Source organism: Ctenocephalides felis, unplaced genomic scaffold (assembly GCF_003426905.1).
Source record: "Ctenocephalides felis isolate EL2017-DRISC unplaced genomic scaffold, ASM342690v1 CF-g0.4_SCAFFOLD_01604, whole genome shotgun sequence".
Taxonomy (NCBI): Eukaryota; Metazoa; Arthropoda; class Insecta; order Siphonaptera; family Pulicidae; genus Ctenocephalides; species Ctenocephalides felis.
In genome coordinates, this window is record NW_020537758.1 from 49,427,841 (window position 1) to 49,451,994 (window position 24,154).

The 24,154-nt window shown below is 28.6% G+C and overlaps 1 protein-coding gene across 1 annotated transcript in view; it reads left to right on the forward strand.

Annotated features, from left to right (window-relative positions):
• The first annotated feature begins 1,744 nt into the window (after positions 1-1,744).
• LOC113373913 (octopamine receptor Oamb-like) overlaps positions 1,745-24,154 on the forward strand; it is a 247,040-nt gene continuing 224,630 nt past the window's right edge. Inside the window, exons 1-2 of the mRNA XM_026614180.1 lie at positions 1,745-1,948; positions 14,202-14,357. Coding sequence (XP_026469965.1) covers positions 1,745-1,948; positions 14,202-14,357 — 360 coding nt within the window. The remainder of the gene's footprint in view (positions 1,949-14,201; positions 14,358-24,154) is intronic.

The window sequence follows — 24,154 nt, forward strand, 5'->3', positions numbered from 1 at the left end:
TGAAATGAAAATTTCTATGATTAAGGTATTAAATTTAAATTAAAGTAACAAGACTATGTTAGTATTATAAGCATAATAGTTAATTAATAAGTAAAAGTTATTTTTGTTGAATTATTTAAATTAATTATTTTAAAAATTAATTAAACAAGGTTAATATTCAAACGAAGACAAAATAATTTATATTTGAAAATAATATGAATTTTTTTTATATTTTCAGATGGAGTAGCACGTAGAAACTGCTGACTATTAGAGTACTTGAGTGAGGCATGAAAATAATTAAAGTTTGTGCTAATATATAATAAATATAATATTTTAGCTAAATATGCGTTAATAAACAATATTATGGATAAGTTAAGTTATTCGGAAAGAGAGTTGAATTATATTTGCCTCGGAAATATAATAAATGTTCTAATGGTAAAGATAATAGCCAAAAACACGAATGAATTAAATTACCTACAAAAACAATCTCGTTTATGTGATTAAATTTTATAAGTGAATTAGTTTCTTTTTTACTAAATGATATGTTTATATGAGATTGTGTAAAAACATGATTTTTACGGAACCCAGTAAAAGTGCAAACAAACTCTAGTCAAATAAATGTTTGAAAAAATATAATATTAAGACTGTTATAAACATAGTATGTAATATATATTTATATTGATGTGATAAATTACCAAACAAAAATATTATAAATATAAAAAACGTAGTTTAAACTATTTTAATGTATTATAATAAATTTAACTAAAACGTGAAACGTTATAGCAAATTTGGTAAAGGATATTCTAAATCTGTATAGAAATACTGCTCGATATAAATATTTTGAGCATTACGAAATATAAAATTTTATGTGATACTAGTTTTAATATATTTATTTAACAATAATATAAAAAATAATTTGTGTGACAAAGATTTACAGAGAAAATATTTCAATTGTATTTGTGAAATTATTAAAAGTATTGTACACATAAATATAGATAAAAATTAATATGTGGTAATGAATAAAATATATAAATAAAGTAATTCTTCTAATAATTGTGAAAAAATTATTGCATATAAATGTATTACTCTAAAAGCTATCGCGTTGTTTTTGAAATACAAATACCATATTGTAGTATTTCTACAATCCAATTAAATTTTCATAATTGAATTAACCAATCATGTAAATCTGAAATTCTATTATTGCTCGACTGACTTTGCTAATTGTTTAAATTAACTATAGACTGCTGTTTATTGAAACCCAAAACACTATTGGAGTTAAAATATGCGGTAACAAATTAATATTTGATGCGAATTAATTGAGCTATAAAAATAAATGTTTTGGCAAATAAACTTTTTTATAAAAGGAGTGATAAAAATTTTATGGTATTGTGATGGAAGTGTTTAATTTGGAGCAAACTATGGATTTATTAAAGCAAATATAATTAAAGTATAACATGATAATAATGGTGTAGAATATATAAAAATAAAGTGTGTCTAATATTTATATATGTGATATTATATGTTCATATTAGTGTGCTCAACCTATACAAAAAATATGGATTTTAAAACTCACCAACAAGTAAAACCAAAACTAAGTGTTAAATATGTTAAAGTATATAAAATATTATACAAGATATGCCTAACAAACATATTAAAGAAAAGTATACTAAAGATGCTTTAAATATAAATCAGTTCCCTCCTCGATTTTGGCTTGATGTCGCATTAATAAAAATTATGTCTATAAATTAAAGAAAAAGTTCTAATTATGAATGCCTCGGAGTACATTAACACGACAACAATCAGGCTAAGTTATGGGACTTCCTTATCTGGGTCAACCATTACCACAGGACACGGAAATTCGACAACGTTGTATAACCATGATGGGACTGAATGTCCTCAAATTGAAAATGTGGACTGGCTGAGTCCTTCTTCCTTGGCAAGTCTCACGGTTTTGCTGACCATTGATTTGGTAAGTTATTTCCATTCTGTATGTATAGAGGAGCTAGGGTCTGGTTGTAACAGTTTTGTGTAAAAACTAATATGTCTTGAAATTTACTGTTTATACTTCTACGAAATAAAAATGAATATTTTCTGTAACTATTCCTCTACCAAAGCAAGTCCAAATTATTGCACAACGGTAGTTCAACACTGCACAATTAATTGTTTTCCAAAAAAGGGAGTTGTTTCAACTTACCTTGTGTAGTGGGTCCACTAAGGCAGATAGTAATGGCAAAAAAATTCTTCCTTTTTTTTACAAAAAAACTTTTTTCTAAGTAATATAATTATTTATATATCAATGCAAACAATAATTATTACAATTAAAATATATAATGTTTTCTATAATAAATTCTTTTATCATAAATCAACATAAACTACGTTTGTCAAAATTAGACATTTTATCGGCGTTAACTCTAAAACGCCTGAGCCGATATCAAAAATTTAAAAGCCATTTGATGTATCTCGATGAAATTTATCGTTTCTCAGTTTTGTGCGACGATCGGCCATGCCGTTTCTTTGTAATTTGAATAGTATTGTAAAACTTTTTGTTTGCGTTTTAAATCACAATACTGTATCGATTTTAAAAAATCACAAATCGTTCGAAAGATATTGGTTGGGAATGATACCGATTAGTTGGAAAAATATAAAGGTTGAAAAAAATCTACAAATCTACTTCAAAAAAAAATCTTTTACCGGTTTTCATGAAACTTTTTTTGCAGATAGATATCACAGTATTATAAAACACACTAAAATATTACGGTCCTATTACAAATAGTTTAATGTTAAAAATGCATCAATATATGAAAAAATCAGTAGCGTTTTCCTGACGATTGTTAAAATTAGATCTTTCATCGATGTTTCCAACGTCAACAAAGTCGTTGACGTTAGATTTTTGTTGCGAACGGCTGAGCCGTTTTTTTTTCTAATTAGCAGAAAAGTGAAAATATTTCCGTCCATGTTTTAGCCAAAAATTCAGAATCAATTTTAAAAATTCAAAAACTATTCAAAAAATATTATTTGGGAGTCGTGTTGATTAGCTTTGGACAAAGATCGTCTGAGCCGTTTCTCCGCTATTGACGGTTAACAAAAATTTTTGATGAAACTTTGTACTTCTTCTTTCTCCTGCATACATACTAAAATTTTACGTTTCTCCCGGTAAGTAGTTGAATTTTAGAAATTCATCAAAATTTGAATAAATTTTATAGTCAAAACTTGTGTCTAAAATTGCTTTTGTGATGTGATGAGTCAAACATTATCAACTTATTAAAATTTAAAATAATAAACTACAATTTTAGGACATACAAGCACGTGTCTGTGCAGTATAATTAATATAATTACAGATAATTTAATATGTTTGAGAAAATTCTATTGGAAATCGCATTGTTTAGATTTTATGTTAACTTTATTTTCGAAATAAATAGTTAAAAATTTTATCTAAATATCTAAATATCTAAATCACAATTTCGGTTTATTAAGTCATCATTTATTACACATTTCGAGAAGTTCATGCAAGTTGCCTTAAGGCTAAATGCCACTTTCAAACAGTTTTTATTATTTATTATAAAGAAAAAATGACACTTACCTACAACTAGCTTATTAATTTTAAATAAAGTCGTTGCGCAAAGTTTAATATATTATTTATTTCATCAATTTTCTTTTTGAATGCAATATTATGCGTTCAATTCATAAATAGCGCCTTTTGTGCGGTGACGTCATACATTGGATTTATGTCCAAATATGGCAATACTTAGATAGGGTCAATAAATCGTCAAAAATAATGCAAAATGAGTTATCGGGCAGCACTTGAAGCGGAAGGTTGTCGTTCCTCCGTCGTCGGTCATCGGTCGTCGTCGTGTTAATTCTGCCCAGTGCCCTTTTGTTTGAGTCGATGGTCGCCGCGCGTGTTTGTGTTTGTGTGTGTGATTTTAACGAAAATATTTGCAAATAAAATAGTAAGTTCTCGATTTGATTTATTAATTGTTGGTATACAGTCAATTTTCTTACAACGCGGTGAGTGCGTACAGTGTGATATTTAATCGCGTTATAATAAACTTGGGTTTGACATACAAATGGGCTGTTGCGTTGTATAAGAAACGCGCAACAAACTCCAGGTTAGTACAAATTCACATCATGTGTAGACCAATAAATACCGAAGACATGATAAATTATAGATTGCTTTTATTGAATTGAAAAGTTCATGATATTACAAAAAATGGAGCAAACACTAAAATTACTAAATGTAATCGACCCAGCCGGTCTGACAGATACATGGACAACATCATTGCTACGCGTCAAGCAAATAAAGCAAAGATTTATATTTTGCTACATTATAAAAATAATATTGATAATTCAGCATTGTAAAAACACCAAAAACATCAAATAGAAGTATAAAAGTAAGAGGCTCCTGTGAATACACATAAGTATAAGGGGAAGAGCCTGCTCTAGAGGCTTAAAAAAATCGCTTTTTTGAGGAATTTTTAGGGAAGGAAATAAATATTTAATTGAAACAAAACGCTCAGGTTTTGTTGTTATATATTTCAATATTCTTCTCAATTTTTTTTATTAGAATATGTCATAATATGCCGGGTACAAGCAATTTGCCGATGCGCCGCGAGGGTGCATTTGGCGGGAAAGATGCAGACAGGGCCAGTCCTACATTAAATGCAATGCATGCTAAAAATGCGGGCACACCCCGTATATGGCGCCTAAACCAGATTTGGATATGAAATTTATGATATAATTTTTTCTATATGATTCAATAAATATATACTTTCCTTGCATCATTTACTAATCTTTGGACAATATTTTTAAAATACGCTAAACATTTCTTTTTAAAACAATAAATGGGAAAGTAAAGATGAATGCATACAATTCGGCTCTTACGATATCAATTAGGAGAAGTTTACGATGCCATTTTGGATATTTTAAATAATGAAAAATTAAATTAAAGTGATCCAGCACGAAGTTTAATAATGAAAGGCTAGAATTTTTTTTAATCTCTGATTTGCTCAATAGAATAAATTGCATAGAACAAATCCCCAAAATAAATAAATAAAATGTTTCAAAACCCAACTAGTAATATTACGCATGCGTTAGAAATAATTGAAAATTTGAAATAATTTAAAATTTATTCAAAAATTTTTTTGGATGTGCTGTAAAGCAATAGAAGGCACAAACATTTGATTATGAGCATCCGTGAATTGCCTTGATCTACAGCATAATTTTAAAATCAATGTATTTTTGCGCTTTTAGCTTACATATGTCTAGTTTTTTGTGTACTAAACGCAGAATAATTAAAAAGTAATTTTAAAAAATTAATGCAAATTTTTGTATAATTTTAATGATAAACTGGTTAAAATTATAGGGGGGGGGGCGCTAGTAAAATAATAGTATAATATATATTTTCAATATATCTTCTAGTTGAACTCAAAAAATCTAGAAAAAAATGAGAAATTCACCAATTTTTTGCAACTTGAAAAAATATCATGTTTTTTTTATACAAAATTTCACTTTTTATTTTTTGAAAAGTGTAGAATTCCGAAAATAATTTGAATTTGCTTTTGAAAATTTAGGGATGTGTTCTTGGCTAGTTTTGGTAGACATTTTTGTAAAAAAAAGATCGATTTTATTTGAGCCTCTCAAGCAGGCCACCCCTTAAAATCTGTATCTTTCGGATAAGCGGAAGGTTATGCATGAACTCTCGATACGTGTAAATAATCAGCATGGGTTCAGATTAATAGCTTTTTATATAAAGTTTTCAAATGTTCATTTCAAATATCAACATTTTACTTTTTACTAAAATCTAATTAATGCGATTTCCAATTGATTATAAATGATATAAATTCATTATATTTTAGAATAATCGCGAATTATGTAGAAGCCACGCTTTCAGAACATACAAACTCTTTTATGTGCACTATAATTTATTCAATTACATGTTTGAAACATCAATATCAAGTTTGAAACATCAGTATCGTAATGACAAATCGTATTGACATTGTTTTTAGTAAAAGCGGAAGTTTTTTATAAATAAAAAGTGATTTTTTATCTAAATAGCAAAATCTAAGCTAAGTTCTGATAGTCGGAAAGTTAAGCAACTTGCCTTGGCAATTGGGATCTTCATCTAGTTAAAGATTTTATACACTTGTCTAATTTTTTGTCATAAGAAATACGTGAATGTAGGAAAAAATTGATAGAGCTTGTGAATGATTTCTAAACTATATTAACATAGTTAGGACTAATCTATTGGCTACTTATACAAAAGCAGAAGCAGAATGATTATCTTCTAATGCATACGATTCTATCGATTATCATGTCATTATATTAATGTTTTTAGTAAGTTTAAAAATATGGTCATTTTCACTAAATTACTTATTTTTATATAAAAAAATTTCTACTTTTTAATAAATCAATTCATCTTAAAAAATATATGTACCTCCCTTCATGCATACATACGCATAACAGCAAAAATAATGATAACAATTTTTTTTAAAAAATATAATTATTGTTAATATTTTTAATAAGCGACATCAAAATCATATATTATATGAAGATTAGAGATTCATAGCGTTTGAATATATGAATTTATATCATGTAAATTTATTAAAAAATTTATGTATTTATTTGTGTAATTTTTTGACAAAAGAAATACGTGAATGTAGAAAATTTTTGATAAAGCTTGTGAATGATTTCTTTAGTATATAAACATAGTTTGGACAAATCTATTGGCTACTTACATTAAAGTAGAAGGAAACTTGTGGTGAATGGCATCGTGCCTTAAGGCAAATTAGTTTAAAAAAATAGTTTGATTTTTTTTCCAAAAACAATTGTTGTGTCAACACAAGCAAAATGTTTTATGAATCATCCAAATCGGATTCTTAGTTCTATCAAAAACTGCCACTTTTTGCACATTAAGCTCCGTATCTCTGAAATGGCTGGACCTGCCTCTGCTAAATACTAATCATCAATTATCTCCATCAATACAAACTGCTCCGTTCCCTTAAAACCTCGTTTTATATTTTCTGCTCCGTATTTTCGGACCTGTCTTTGCCAAAAACTAATTAGCACATCTCCCTATCAATATAAATCGAGTGTTTTTTAAAACATTCAAATCGGTTGATCCGTGATGCCCAAAACATGGACGAAAAATTGTGGGCATACACACACACACGACAATTTTTTATGAGGTATGCCAAAATGTTCAGAAACCTCTGAAACGTGAAGATATGCAAAAATTTTCATTTTCGATTTTTGAATCATTACTATAACTTACCCTGCGGGAAGTTAAAAATTGATCTAATCTTAGTACATACGTTATCATCTCATTACAATAATGTTTTTACCAAGTTTAAAAACGTGGTCATTTTCACTAAATTATTAAAATGTATGTTAAGTATATTTGTACTTTCCCATAAAGCAATTCAGTGAATTAAATTATCCAAGTGATTTTTATTCATCGTAAGAAAATTTATGTACCTCTCTTCATACATACATTCATATAACACATATATTTGAGCAAATTTATTGATTTAATTCAAACTATAACCAAAATATCGGTTATTTTGGATTGGCAATTAAAGAGCATAAACAAAAATATTGTAATCGTTTGTCAGATTCTGTTTTTATATGTCTAGCCATACTTCTAGATCCTAATATAATTTTTACTCATTTGGAACGCATATTCGAGTAAATCCTTTACTTTGTCCTTTATTCTAAACTTCTAAATCTATGACTATCTTGAAAGCTTGGTAACTGCAACATGCACTCTCTTCTTAATAAATTGCACCTAGTTTATGAACTGCCGCTCGGGAGATTCTGGCGGTAAATTGCAGTTTATTTTTACATATCGTACGCACATTTTACTAAAAATAGTTTTTGCGCGATCATAACTGCGATTCTCAGTGGTAAAGTTACAAATTATGTGCTTTCCAGTTTGTGTTTAAAGTTGTAAAGTTGAGAACATTATGTGCTGAACGGTTTCAAGTTTCCTTGTTATATAAATGGCAAAAGATAGTAGATATCCGTTATTTTTTGTTTTGAAACTGTGAAAGTTATAGGAGATGCGAAGGATATATTTTCTTGAAGAAAATAAATGATAAACATAATTTGTGTGAAGACTTATATTGATCACATCTGTTCGCAATCGTTGGTTCATATTATTGTTAAATCAGGTATAGCAGGGTATTTATTTGTCTAACGATTTGCCTTTGCTTTCTAATAACTATTTATATGATTATTGAACCTTTTTTTATTATTTTTCTTTATTTTCTCATTTATCTTTCAATCTATTCATTATAAGAAAAAAAAACATGCATATTTGTACAAATTGCATATTCCAGAATATACTCACATACACATATTTTAGCAACTACATATACTCTAAAATTGCAAATGTTATAAAAATGAAAAATAATAGTTTTGGATCAAATTAAACAAAATTTTAGATTTATTATTATATAATAAATTCAAATAAATACTCATTATTATCTAGTAAGACGTTAACTTCTCGTAGGGTAAGTTATTGTAATCGTCCAAAAATCGAAATTGTAAATTTTTGCATTTCTCGACGTTTTGAAGGTTTCTGAACATTTTGGCATACCTCAGAAGAAATGAATGTGTGTGTGTATGTATGTATGTATGTATGTATCTATGGATACAATTTTTTGGTCTCGTTTTCGGGAGCACGGATCAACCGATTTCAATGGTTCAAAAAACATTCGATTTCTATTGATAGGGAGATGTGCTGATTAGTTTTTGGTAAAGACACGTCCAGCAATTACGAAGATAAAGAGCAAATAGTGCAGAAAATAAAAATTGAGTTTTTGAGAGAACGGAGTATCCGATTTGAATGATCTAAAAACCATTCAATTAGTAATAATTGGGAGAACTGGTTATCAGTTTTTGGCAAAGACAGGCCTAGCCATTTCGAAGATACAGAACTAAATGTGCAAAAAATTGCAGTTTTTGAGAGAACTAAGCGTCCGATTTGAATGATTCAAATAACTTTTTGCTTGTCTTACCAAAATAATTGATTTTGTAAAAAAATGTCGCAATTTTTTTTCAATTTTTGTTCGAGCAATTTTTTTTGTCCAAAATAATTCAGATTTTATTTTTAATTCTGACTAAAGTTCCAATATACTTCAAACAAATAATTTTAATTTTGCAGTTCAGTTTATATAATTCTTTTAAATATTAGACAATGTTACAGTATTTATTTATAACAGTCTAATTGAAAACAATCAATATTCCTCGAACATTTCGTTACGGTACGGAAAGTTCCAGCAATTTGTCTTAAGGCACGAAGTCATACACAACTAGTTGTTATTCATTTTGAAGGGATTCTACGTTTTTTTTTAAATTTTTGAACAGCAATCAGAACCCATTAGTTCTTTAAGCTGTTGTGCTGATTTGAATAACTATTTATTTTTTTTAACTTAGTTGACTATTGCTGTTAACATCTCTGCCAGAACAGAGGTTTATTTGCACCTATTTCCCCACCCACATGTGAAATGTTAAAGACAGTTTCTTTATATAAAAAACTATTGAACCTAACTAAAAAATAACAATTACATTTTATAAAACATTTAATTAACGTAGACTTAAGAATTATATTAAGATTTCGTAAACTAAACAACAATGCTCACAACTAAAAAAACTAGCCACAAACAAAAATACTTTTTTTGTGGATCTTCACATATTCCTGATCTCCAGTTATAAATATTTTGCCCTCTACTTTCAAATATTGTTGTTAAAACTTCTCAACTTTACTGGTTTCTGAACTTCAATCTACTCGCTACCACAGATAATAAGTTATATTGATAATAATATATATTAAAAATATATTGTTATCAAGAACATTTATAGATTTAAAAACTTTGTTTATGCTATTGGAATCGCTCCATATGAATCGATGCTATCGTGCGTGTACACACTTTACTATTATATTTATAGCACAAATCTTTTATCAAAAATTATTAATTATATGAATCGTTTATTATGTTTTTATTTCCCCATTTCTGTGTCATGTAGTAACACTCTGTTTTGTTAAAACGTTAAAACTGAAACAAAACGAACGGCGTTTTCGTGACACAGAGCGCTTCTCTTCTTTGAATTATGGTCGTGCTCCTGGTAGGCACGAAATGAGCAGCTCATAAACCATCAGGTCGCATAAACCATCGCTACTATTTCATTCTATTTTGTGTATTTCGTATTTCATGTCCTTATAACACCACCCAGAGCGAGATTCTTAACGTTAAAGCTGTTTTCACATAAAACAACCTATAATAATAATAATAGTAGTAATGGGTGCTCCGCCAGAAAACAGGTGGGTGAGCTGAGTTCTACTTCAACCAGAATAAAAGAAGTGTAATAAAAATGTTTTGAATCCGATTTTTAATTATATTTTTGAATAACATAATATTGGAATAGAATTCTATAAAATACTAAATTAAACGCTACAAAATATAGACATTTCAAAAACGTGCATCAAATCCATATTGTAACACAAATTGCAGGCACTTTCCGCATAGTAATAAAACATTTGCAAAATATAAATAATTAATAATGAAAAAAATATCAATAAGTAATAGCAATTTTTTTTAAATATTTTAAAATAAATATTATAAATACTGTAAATTTCTTCCTCGTATATTATAAATCTAATGTAATATGAATTCTCATATTTTGAACGATGGCCTATGTTAATCTACAAGAATGGATGTAATAAAAAATACCGCCAACACAAGCAGTACGCTCTTTGAGTTACTCTAATCGGAGAACGACGTCTCTCAAAAACTGCAGTTTTTTGCACTTTTTAATCTGTATATCCGAAACTTCTAGACCTGCATTCGCAAAAATGTAATCGTTTATTCACCCAATCGACTCGAATTGAATGTTTGTTGAATCATTGTAATCGGATGAGCTTCTCTTTCAGAAGCTGTTTTTTTTTCACCTTTTGCTCGGTATCTCAAAAGCGGCTAGACCTGCTTTTTCCAAAATCTAAACAGAATGGGAATCGAATATTGTTTGAATCGTTTAAATCGGTTGGTCCGTGCTCCCGATATCGTAAACAAAAAATTGTATCCAAACATACACACATGCACACACATACATCAACTTATTTCTATAATATGTCAAGTTGTTCAGAAATCTTTCATACGTGAAGATATGCAAAAATTTAATTTTAGATTTTTTTCGATTTCTATAACTTATTCCCGGGAAATTTAAACTGTGTTTCACAAGGTTCTTTCTAGAAATACATCAGAAATTCATAATAACTTGAAAAAATATTTCACCATATTTTTTTTATTGTTTATTTGTTGACTTTGTATACATGTACATTAGTCATCATACATTTTATAATTAATTTTTACACTTTTATTTTATTTGCTTGTATATAATGGTATAGTGCAAAATACATCCTTTTCTTTGTCAATAATATTATAAATTGATTGGGAGGGAGATTTTTTTCCCTCACAATCTCCCTCTATAGTTCTTCTTATATATCATTATATCATTTGAAAGTAGCTACTAGTCTTTGTGAACTGTAAAATGACAATTTTTTGAAATATTTTTTTTTAATTCCTTACAATGAGTTTGATTTATATTAATTTGATTGCAGATAGTAGTTACCCCAGTAAGTAATTATTATTAGATTCAATTTAATTCTGTATCAAGTTAATCGGCCATAATTATTTGAGGCTTTTATATTATTGTATAACGGCAACGGAGAATTGGGGTGATTTTCTAATTTGTGATCAGTAAATTGTTTTTTTTTGTAAAGTCTTTGATATATAGCATATTCCGATCATCATGCAAAGTTTCACTCGCGGATTTTGAGATGTACATATATTTTGCCGCCGGCGGCATCCGAGTGGAAAGGGTTAAAAAGTTTTTTTGGGCCACTGCAGCAATGACACATTAGATTAGCTATAATGATCTATACCCAGAGACATTACACTACATGGACTGCTAATTCTCATATGTTTTCCGTTGTATATGGTGCTCAAAGATAAAAGAGATTTTTAATCAATCGTGAGAGTCCGCGATAGTCGTCGGCAATGTTCGCTCAGCAAGTGACGTCAGAGTTTGTTTTATGATTGAGCACTTATTTTGCGCTTAGAAGTTACTATTGTTTTTTTTTAATCAAAATTTTGTTTTTGAGTGCTAATTTATATCAATGCGAGCCAATAGTCACCTAACTCTGCATCTGATAGTTTTGATGTATGTTGTGATGTGACGTTTCCTTGTTAGTCTGGAGTCTAGTTGCATACCTAGGTATTTAACATAATTAGTACATGGTATTTACTAGTGATGTGCCAAGTCGAATCAAGTGATTCGAATCATTCGAATCAAGCCTTTAACGACTTGATTCGAATCGGATTTTACATGATTCGAATCAACTCGCATCAAGCCGCAAAATATTTACTGTGATAAAATATGTATTAACACAAATTTTTTATAAATATAAAATTTTTCATAAATATAAATATAAAAAAATGTTTTGATTTAATTCAATATTATAATAATATAAAAAATAAATATCATAAATATAAAAAATAAATAATGAATTAAATCATGCGAGCCACCCGACTTTAATATACTTAAATGTATCAGCCAACTCCAATCGTCTTTGTGTGACTTTAACCGCATTCATCGACTAACTATATCATCCGACTTCATATGACTCAAACCGAATCAAGCGGCGATATGAGTTATTCCGACTTCATGACTCAAACCGAATTAAGCGGCGATATGAGTTGTTCCGACTTCATATGAGCCAACTCGAATCAAGCGGCGATATGAGTTGTTCCGACTTCATGAGCCAAACCGAATCAAGCGGCGTTACGAGTTATTCCGACTTCAATTCTGATTCGAATCATCCCGACTTCAAGCCGTTCGAGCGATATGAGTTAACCGTATGGGCGATACAATGCGTCGTCGTTCTTGCATGTTTATTTATTTTACGGAGAGCTGAGAGCGATTTTGTTCGTGAAATATCAATACCCAATTTTGATAATAATTGTTTTAGATTTTAAATGTTATCAGAATAAACCACTCGAAATTATGAAACGAGTTTCGGGAATCTTTCAATATAATTCTCTTTTGAAACAATTACTAAACACCAGAAAGTCAGTAAATAATATGTTAACTTCTGATTATGTAAGTAATGGCAAATTCACATTAATAAAATTAACTTTCAGCCCTCAGTTTAGATGCGATCCTTTACTGATTACATAGTAAAATAAACAATCGACCCATGATTCGAAATATTATTTTATATGCTTTAGTGATGCACAATTGTTTGGTAATCTATTATTGTAAATTAATTTGAAGATATGTTTTAGCCGTCCTCAAAATTACATCATTTTTAATAATTTTCAGAATATACTTTTTGATAGTGATTTATGTTTACAATTTCTACTTTGTCGGTTATATTGGTTAAACTGACAATTTTGATTATAAATTTGGATCACTTTTACTAAATTAATACATCCATGATTTTTTTTTGTCCTTATATATACTTGATTCGAGTTGATTCGAATCATGATTCGAATCAGGTTTTTTTCTGATTCGAATCATTCGAATCGGGAATTTTTCGAGTCGGCACATCACTAGTATTTACTTGGTATTACCTGGTCAAAAAGTGCAAACCATAAACGTTATATGATTGGACTTACTCTTGTTGATTATTATCTGCCATTTATAGATCGGTTTATTTTGAAATAGTGTAATTTTATAATCTTTTATGGAAATTGGTAGATTTAGAGATTTTTTTTTATTTTTTGAGGAAACAAATTTTAGAGAAAAGTGACAGTCATACTATCGAACAATTAAATGCAGATTAATTTATTAACAATGGTAACACTACATAGTAACAATACATAAAGTTGAGTAATAAGCCAATATGATAACAAGTTCAAATTAATAAAAACAATGTACTAAAATATAATAATAAAGGGTAGTACGACCTAAATAAAGCAGGTCCGTGAGCTGAGTTAATAAACTCCAAATCGATTCAGGGAAAGGAAGTATTGTGAAAGTTTTTCCCATTTCCATTTCACACCGCAGTGCGCTAATTTTCAATGGGAAACATATTTTGATCTATCTTTTAATGTAAAAATGGATATCTCCCTAATATAATATTATACTAAAATATAATATTGTTTATATGAAAAATGTACATAAATATATATTTATTAAAATATCAATTTCCTCTTTTCCAGCTGGTGATCCTGGGAAATTGTCTGGTGATAGCAGCCGTGTTCTGCTCCAGCAAACTGCGCAGTGTGACCAACTTGTTCATAGTGTCACTTGCAGTCGCCGATTTGATGGTCGGCATCGCGGTTTTGCCTTTTAGCGCAACTTGGGAAGTCTTCAAGGTAAGAAATTTCTATATACTTACACATACTTATATATATATATATATATATATATGTATATATATATATATATATATATATATATATATATATATATATATATATATATATATATATATATATATATATATATATAATGAAGTATATTGATTTAGAGCTTCATACCTATAGCTCTGGATGCGCTTCATAATCATCACACACTGACAAATTTAACATAAGAACTAAAATATGCCAATAGTGTAAAAACTGCATTATAATTTAGAGTTTTTCAGTTGACTTACGATTATTATAAAAATTCAGAAAAAAATTAATATCATTTGAATTAACTTTGTAAATAAGACATTAAAGTCTTGATTAACAAAAATAAATCGTAACAAAAAAAAAAAAAAAATTTGAATTAACCATTAATATTTTACTTTCTGACTATCGATTGATAATTTAAATTTCTCATTATGCATATTCGTCGCATACGCATCGTTTAATTAAACCTCAACTTTACCGCCGAATTATTAAAGCAATATTGAATAGCTAAATGTTGAATAAAACACTGCTTGAACTTCTATTTCCATTTTGCCTCCTATTGTACATTCCTAGAAATTGTCTAGACAATTCTATGACGACACTCAAAATCGCAGCACTTCTCTGGCGTTTTAGTATTTGTCTAGCGACAAATCAAACCGACTCGATGTCATTTCACAGAATATGTTAGCAAGTGCGGGGGAGTATAGCTTCTGATATTTTGCTCAATATTTTCATAACATTTTAGATAAACTTGCTTCACGTTTCTCTATTTATTGAATGTTCTGATTTGTGTTTTTTTTTAATGATTCTACTACACAAACAATAGCATTCCACCCAAACTTGTAGATTGTAAGGATCAAACAGCATATAAAGTTTTAAAGCCAATAATAATATCAAAAAAATCTTATGAAGTAGTGCAAAATAAAAAAATATAGTTTCGAATTCAGTATAATATAGTAACTTCTGAATATACAACATATCATTTTTATATAATGATATACACATGCTTAAGAATAAATACATCTAACTGATAATATGGAATATTTGTTTTTTCCTATTATATGAATATATATAATAGGATAATACTTGTATGTTTTTCAGTTATTATTCTATTCCATTTTTTAATATTTGATTTTTCATTATTTTATTTAGATACTTTAATTACGTTCTAGTCCAGTTATCTCATGAAATTGCATAGACATATAAGTTTATGCTTTATTCATTTTACAATTTTTTTCAATTGTATTTTTAATATCAATCAGAATACAGGACAATTCTATCAGCTTATGTCTTTCTCTCGCACACAAACACACACTTTCAAACACACATATAAGTTAATCTCATTAATATTATATTGATAGTTAGAGAATCGTTCAAGTGATTCTACTATTCTGATTATATAAAGTTCTGGTAGTTCTAAAGGTCATCCATATTATCTTTGGGCAGCTTCTTCTTCAGTCTTCTTGAAATTGGTTTAAATAGTTGAAATCATGCCATTTGATATAGAGTAGAGCGAGGTTTAAAGGTTTGTGGGCAAGTAGGTCCACCGCCGCTATCTTGAAAACATGTACAGTGAAGATTTTTTTTCAACAATATTTGAAAGTAGAGGGAAAAAGATGTATAACCAGCCATAACCTTGATTCTTACAAAGTCGCTATCGAGAGATTAACGGCAATGTTTAAATCCATAACAAAAGTCTTTTATTTTGTTGATAGTTTTTTTGGTTTTGAGCATTTTTGCTTAGTTCACGAGACCTTAATATTGTTTTTAAGTAAACTTTATCTAATTGTTTTATAAGATATATTGTATTTTAAGTTAGATTAAACAGTTTTTATATAACTATTATAGAAGCTTACATGAGAGGGTGAGTTATAAAATAGAATAACTGAACTTTACCCTACAAAAGGTGCAAAACAATAAAAAATAGTGAATATAAATGTAAATTAAGTTGCAAAAGGCAATTTTACAAAATATAAATGAAATAAATAGTTACCAACTTTGATGACAAGTATTTTTGACAAAATATCAGATCAAGGTTACAGACATAGTGTATCTGTAAAAAAATTTTGCATTAGTTAAATAATGTTGCTATTACTTCGTAAAATTCTTTCAAAATTAAAAATAAGATCGGCCTGTTTGCACCCTGGCTGTCTCATTTCACCCCGCCTAGGTAAGAAGAACCAGATGACAAAATTAAAAAAAAACACAATACTGGAATGATGAATAAGCTAGAAATTTTACAGAACATATTTAAATAGTTACTTGTTTAATATTTATGGTTTGGATGTAGTTGGTTTGGTTTTCATAATATAAATACTCAAAATCAAATTAGACCTTTGTACCCCGCTTTACCTTCGTTATATGTGCTGCCAAGATGTTCAGATTTTTTTTTATTTAATTTATTCTGCAATCTGTTTTACACATTCATTAACATTAAGCAGAGATTGCTAACAATAATTATCATATAATATAAACAAGAAGATAGTTGCAACACCCAGCGGCGTGTCTACTACGTATATAAGATGTTCAGAATGCTTAAATATTATTTCTAATTAGTTAAGTATTTTCCAATAGATATTTCATGAATTTGTTAACAATAATAAATCAATATTTTTTGAGCTTACGCATTATTTCCTCTTGTGGAAATGTATATATCCACAATATATCAAAGAATTTAAGCAATTGTTACCGAAGATTTTATATAAAAACGCTATTAATATGGATACACCATAGATAAATTACCCAAAAATATCAACTAATAATAATAATAATAATAATAATAATATATTACTTATTTTATTCACTTATTATATATTTATTATAAATATAATATACTTATTTATTTATAACAAATTACCTATATTTAATAAACATTAGTTATTTTTTATTCAAAAGTAACTTCCGAATATAAACCTATTACTTATTTTTATCAAATTCGAGGGTTTTTTTGGATATGAGTTGAGTCAACTGTGACATTTCCAGAAAAAACATAGGGTTTGCAGCATTGCTGCCTAGTAACTTTTTTAATTCCTGTCCATGCTCGATTTTCCGCCTAGTCGCTTTTCGTTCAAATTGTGGAAAACGTGGAAAACTCAGGCACATAATTGGAAAGAGACGAATTTATGACGGAAGCGACCGAGAGAAGAGGTCGCATTGTGAGAGCGACCTCACCTCAAAACAAACTTCCTCTTTGCAGCCCCTCATTCTCGGTCACAGTTTCTGGATGAAATTTAATAGACGCTCAAATTTCCCGTGGGGCGTTCTACGTACTCTGCCTTCGCATCAAATGTTACCCAGGACAGAATCTGTTCTTTATAAAATAATCACGTTTCTATTTTTTCTTATCTTGCAATAAAATTGATTTTGCGTGCAATCTTTCGGGATGGAACATAGGGCGCGTGCAGGAATTTTTTACATTGATAATGCGAAGAATACTTTCTACAAATTGTGCTTTGGCAAATTGCTGAAACTTCCCGTACCGTAATGAAATACTCGAGGAATATTAAGTGCTTTCCAATAGATTATTATAAATAATGTAACTTTCATTATTCGTGCTTTATAGACAAATTTAAGAGCTTATAAGACAAATTGGACGACGACATTTATATAGGTATGTTTATACGAAAAGTAAATAAACAAATCCTAATAAAGCTGGAATGAAGGAATGTCTCATATTTCATTGATTCAAGAATCATGCAAATCGAATAGTCTGTGCTCTCAAAATACATCATTTCTATTTTCTGCATTCTTAGTCGCGTATCTCCGGTACAGCTAGGCCTGTATTTTCCAAAAACTAATTAGCACGTCTCGATCAGTAAAAATTTAAGAATAATTCAAATCGGTTGATCCGTGCACCTAAAGCGTGGACAAAAAATTAACATAAGCACATACACACATACACACACACCTTTATTTTGTCTAAGATTCATAAACCTTCGAACAATTACAATAACTCGCTCTACGGACGTCAAAAATACTAATTTCAATAATTTTTATTAAACATATTAAACAATTTTTCATGGAATCAGAAAAGTTATAGTTGGGACAGCGAGGGGGCTTGTCGAAAAAGTTGTAAACTTATGAAAAACTTTTATTTTAATTAATCTATCTTGAAATTTTCTACGAAATAAAGATATAAAGTTGCTGTAATTATTGCTCTATCGAATCAAGTTATAAGAATTCCATAACTGTTGTTCATTATTTCACGACTAATCGATTTTTAGAAAAAAATCGGTGGGACAACTTACCCCGTGTTATTATTTACTCAATTTTTAATATTAACTTGTTTCTAAGTAATTCTTTCAATCAATGCAAGCTTAAATTAAATATTATTATAACTGTAACATAGAAAATATACAAAGTTTGTAATAGAGACAATGTTCAATATCCAATAGATACAATTTTAATTTTGTAAATATTTTTAAGATTTTTTTGGAAAACGTCTGTTACTATAGTCTATTTTCAACAGTGGTAACTATAGTAACAGACCTTTTCCAAAAGAATCTTCAGAAATATTTTTTTTTTTTAAATCCTAGCTACCCTATATAATTAAGTATAAAAATGATAAATTGTCCACTAAGTTATAGTTCTTTTCACCAGATTACTTAATCAATCAATGCCTGATAATCTCTCATAATAATAAACTACATGTTTTGTATTAGAATTGCTATATTTGATTCCAGTTTTTGGAATAAACTTATATAATATAATTAGATAATTTTAAATTTATTAATTATTTTTCCTTATTTTTAAGAGTTTTACAAACTCATTATATTAATACAGAAAAATGTAAAATGTCACGAAGACTTTCATGTAGTTTATTTGATGTGTCACGTACAACTTTGAAATTGTCCAATAGATACAATTTTAATTTTGTAAATATTTTTAAGATTTTTTGGAAAACGTCTATTACTATAGTCTATTTTCAACAGTGGTAACTATAGTAACAGACCTTTTCCAAAAGAATCTTCAGAAATATTTTTTTTTTTTAATCCTAGCTACCCTATATAATTAAGTATAAAAAAGATAAATTGTCCACTAAGTTATAGTTCTTTTCACCAGATTACTTAATCAATCAATGCCTGATAATCTCTCATAATAATAAACTACATGTTTTGTATTAGAATTGCTATATTTGATTCCAGTTTTTGGAATAAACTTATATAATATAATTAGATAATTTTAAATTTTATTAATTATTTTTCCTTATTTTTTAAGAGTTTTACAAACTCATTATATTAATACAGAAAAATGTAAAATGTCACGGAGACTTTCATGTAGTTATTTGATGTGTCACGTACAACTTTGAAATTGCTTGAGTTAGTTGGTCGCATCTGATTCCTAGTTTTGGGTCTTTAGTTCTTGGTTTGTTTTATATTAGTTTATGCCCTAGAAACTTTGTTTAGTTTATTTGCATATACTCAGCTAGCTTTGAAGGGAAACACTTCATGAAGTAATACCTTACTAATCTGAGTCCTTTTGAAACAATAATATACGAGGACTCTAAGAAATCATACATTTTTAGTATTATTCACATATTATTTGCAATATTCAACACATTTTGTTTGTTATTAACTTGGAAATTCGTTAAAACAATATGATGTGGTTTCTGTAATATTTTGAAAATTTCGTTGAATGCATGATAATCTCTCGTAATATTGAAATATATTTGAAGTAAAACTTTTTTATGCGCGACTAGGGTGAAAATCCGTACAAATGCAACGGAAATGCATTACTAAATCATTTCAATACGGATCGATTGTGATTAGTCGTCGTGTATGTGAATAGAGATCTGTCCTTGTATGCGTACCGCTACCAACAAGGAAATCGGCATAAATGAACATTTTAAAGTTACATAGTAGTACTAATCTTGATTTAATAAAAAATACCCGAATCAGAAGATTATCATACCCTGTTTCTTGAAAATAATAAAAAAATAAACAAAGAGCAGTCAATGAATGTATGTTAATTTTAATGACATGAAGTTCTTCAAACACAATTACATGAGTGAAGTTGCAAAAACAATATTTGTTTAGGCGTTGTTTAACATAATCCACTGTGTGAACAAATATTAAAGAATTTATTAATCAGCAATTTCTTCATTTCTCCAATAAAGGTTCATTTCTAAATGCTAATTACAATGACAAACCATCATGTCATATTTGAAGTTTGACTTTAATTACATTATTGTGTTCAAATATTATACATATTTTTAATGCTATTATAAATATATAATTTATAATTTATCATTATATAAATATGTATAATGGTCGGCACTAATTAATGTGTGCATCACGTGTGGTGCCATTACTAATAAACATTATTCAAAATTATTACTTTGTACAGTAGCAAATAAGTTTTACTTCAATCGTGTCGCACTCTTGGTGTATTTATATATAAAATTGGTATATTTATTTCAAGTTTTGGAATTTAATTATATAAATAAATTAATTAGATAATTTAAAATTATAATATCTACGAAGTCTGCTGAACTGATTTTTATAAACTTATTTCGAATAGTTTATTTACAAGACTATATTGTCTTATAAAAATCTACTAAACCGATTATTCAAGAAGTATGCTTTATAATGTTACAGTACCAGCCGTATACTTATTTCATCCTAAGCAGTAAGTGAAAGAGTTTGACTGGCACTTTATATACAGAATAAATTCTTTTTTTCTCATTCGAATATATGATTAAATCTTTCTCTCATGTCTACTTTAACACGAGCATACATTATAAATGTATAAATGAACAAATGTTGGCAATATCAAAATCGCAGCGGAGCGCGCGACGTTAAACGTAATCATAAGCGATTTGGCTCCCCTACACGGCAAAATACTCCAACTCGCTGATTCTTAAACTTATTTTGCTTTTCCTGATCCGTGAAAAAATAAGCGTGTTATCATATAATATAAATGGAAGGAAAAACTGTATTATTTGAATATTTCGGTCTTAGGGATAATGCTATTGTAAAATTGCAGATATAAATAGATTTATTTTTTTGCTTTTAGATTTATGCCCTTCTTCTAAAAATAGCTTGTACGTTCAAATCACATTTTATTTTTAGTATTAATCTTATCTAGCACATATGTCTAAATAGAGACAATATATTAGAACTAATTAGAATGCATAATGCTACCAAAATGTGATTTGAATTTTAATTATTTTTTTTTTAATCTCAAAATTTGCTTTATTTGACTTAAATACATACATTGATTTTTATATACAATTTGTATTCTTATGTAAAAATCAATGCATGTATTTAAGTCAAATAAAACAAATTTTCAAATTAAAATAAAACTAGCTGTAAGTGGAATTCTGTCTTGAGGCAATTATGGCATCGTGCCATAAGGCAAATTGCTGGAACTTCCCGTACCGTAACGAAATGTTCGAGGAATACTGAATGTTTTCAAATAGATTATTATAAATATTGTAACATTGCCTAATATTTATAAGAATTATATAAACTGAATTGCAGAGTTGAATTTATTTGTATAGTATATTAGAACTATAGTCAGAATTAAAAATAAAATCTGAAATATTTTCGATATACAAAAAAAAAAAAAAAAAGTTGGAACAAAATTTTTTTTCCCAATTATTTTGTTAACACAAGCAGAAAGTTCTTTGAATCATTTAAATCGGACGCTTAGTTCTCTCAAAAACTGCCATTTTTACATATTTAGCTCCGTATCTTCGGAATGGTTGGGCCTGCCTTTGCCAAAAACTAATAAACACTTCTCCCAATCATTACTAATTGAATGTTTTTTAGATCATTCAAATCGGATACTCCGTTCTCTCAAAAATTCGATTTCTATTTTCTGCACTCTTTGCTCCGTATCTCCGAAACGGCTGGACCTGCCTTTGCCAAAAACTAATCAGCTCTTTTCCCTATCAATAGGAATCGAATGTTTTTTGAACCATTTAAATCGGTTGATCCGTGCGGCCTAAAACGTGACTGGAAATTTGTATCCATACATACATACACACACACACACACATACACACACACACACATACACACACACACACATCCATTTTTTCTGAGGTATGCCAAAACGTTCAGAAACCTTCAAAACGTCGAGAAATGTAAAAATTTTTAATTCCGATTTTCGGCCCATTACAATAACTTACCCTACGGGAAGTTAATAAAATTCAAATCACATCTTGGTTGCATTATGCATTCTAATTAGTTCTAATATATTGTCTCTATTTAGACATATGTGCTAGATAAGATTAATACACGATTAGTGGGTATGAATAAAGAATGTAAAGTACATCGTTACAAAAATTAATGTAAAAATGAGACAAACTAGAGTCTAGTCAATTATGATGATGAAACATTTCTGTTTAACCCTCCGTCGGTCGGCGTGGTCTGGCCAGACTTTTTTCGACTTCAATTAAAAAAAAAAATACTTCTAGTAATCCTATCGACTTGAAATTTCTTGACTTTTCCTAAAATTTAATTAGCTGTCGATCAATGAAAAAATCAGGACGAAAAAATGTACAAAAGGATAATTATAAGGATATTAACTTTTTTATACTTCGAACGGTCGATAAGGTCTGTCTAGACCACCTATACATTTTGTCAAACTGCGTTGTATATATTCTTTGCTATGTCTTGTAACATGAATGTTAGTATTTTCATGACGAAAGTTCCTTGAAAACTTACCAAATTTATTGGAAATCGCAAACACTGAAAATCGAATAAGTAATGCACACATTATCAACAATTTTTCTACCCGTACTGCTCGAAATTTTTTTTGGCAAACCTGTAGTAAAATTATATTTTCATTTTGAGTTTTACAGCTCATTTCAAAGGCGACGCACCTCATTCGTTTTCATTTGAATTTCACATTCATTTCAAAGGTGCCGAAAAAGAATAAATATTGTTTTTCATTAATAAAAAACAGAAAAATTAACAAAAAAAGCAACGATTTTTTTATTTTTCTTGATTTTTTTATATAATATAATATGTAATATTTTTATTATAACGAAAAGCTCAACACATGCAAAAGATGGTAAGAACAAGAAAAAATCTAAATTATAAATATTTACTACTAATAATCGTTAATATATATGACACCAAAAACTCATTTATCCCATACAAATGCATGTAAAATGAATGGTGGTCCAGCCAGACCTTTCCGACTGTTCGAAGGTGAAAAAATATCCGACCGACGGAGGGTTAAATTCATTGAAACTAGTGGTGTATAGCATCATGCCTAAAGGCAAATTGCTAGAACTTTCCGTACCGTTACGAAATGTTTGAAAAATATTAAATGTTTTCAAATAGATTAATATAAATACTGTCTAATATTTATAAGAAATATTAAGTTATCTCAGAACTGCCATTTTTTGCACATTCAGCTCTGTATCTCCGTACCTGCTGGACCTGACTTTGCCAAAAACTAATCAGCACATCTCCATATCAATAGGAATCAATTTTTTTTTTTGAACCATTCAAATCGGTTTATCCCTGCGCCCGAAAACGTGTACGAAAAAATGCGGACTACAAAACACACACACATCTATTTTCTCTGAGGTTTTCCAAAATGTTCAGAAACCTTCAAAACGTGGAGTAATGCAAAAATTTTCATTTTCGATTTTCGGTTCATTAATATAACAACCATACGGGGAGTTAATAATGAAAAAGCACAGAAATGGCAATAAACATTCTATAAAATTGTGTAAATGTATTCAACTTAATAATAAATATAATAATTATAAAGATAAACAAATGAGTTATAGTGAGACAAATTCGGAATGTGTAAAC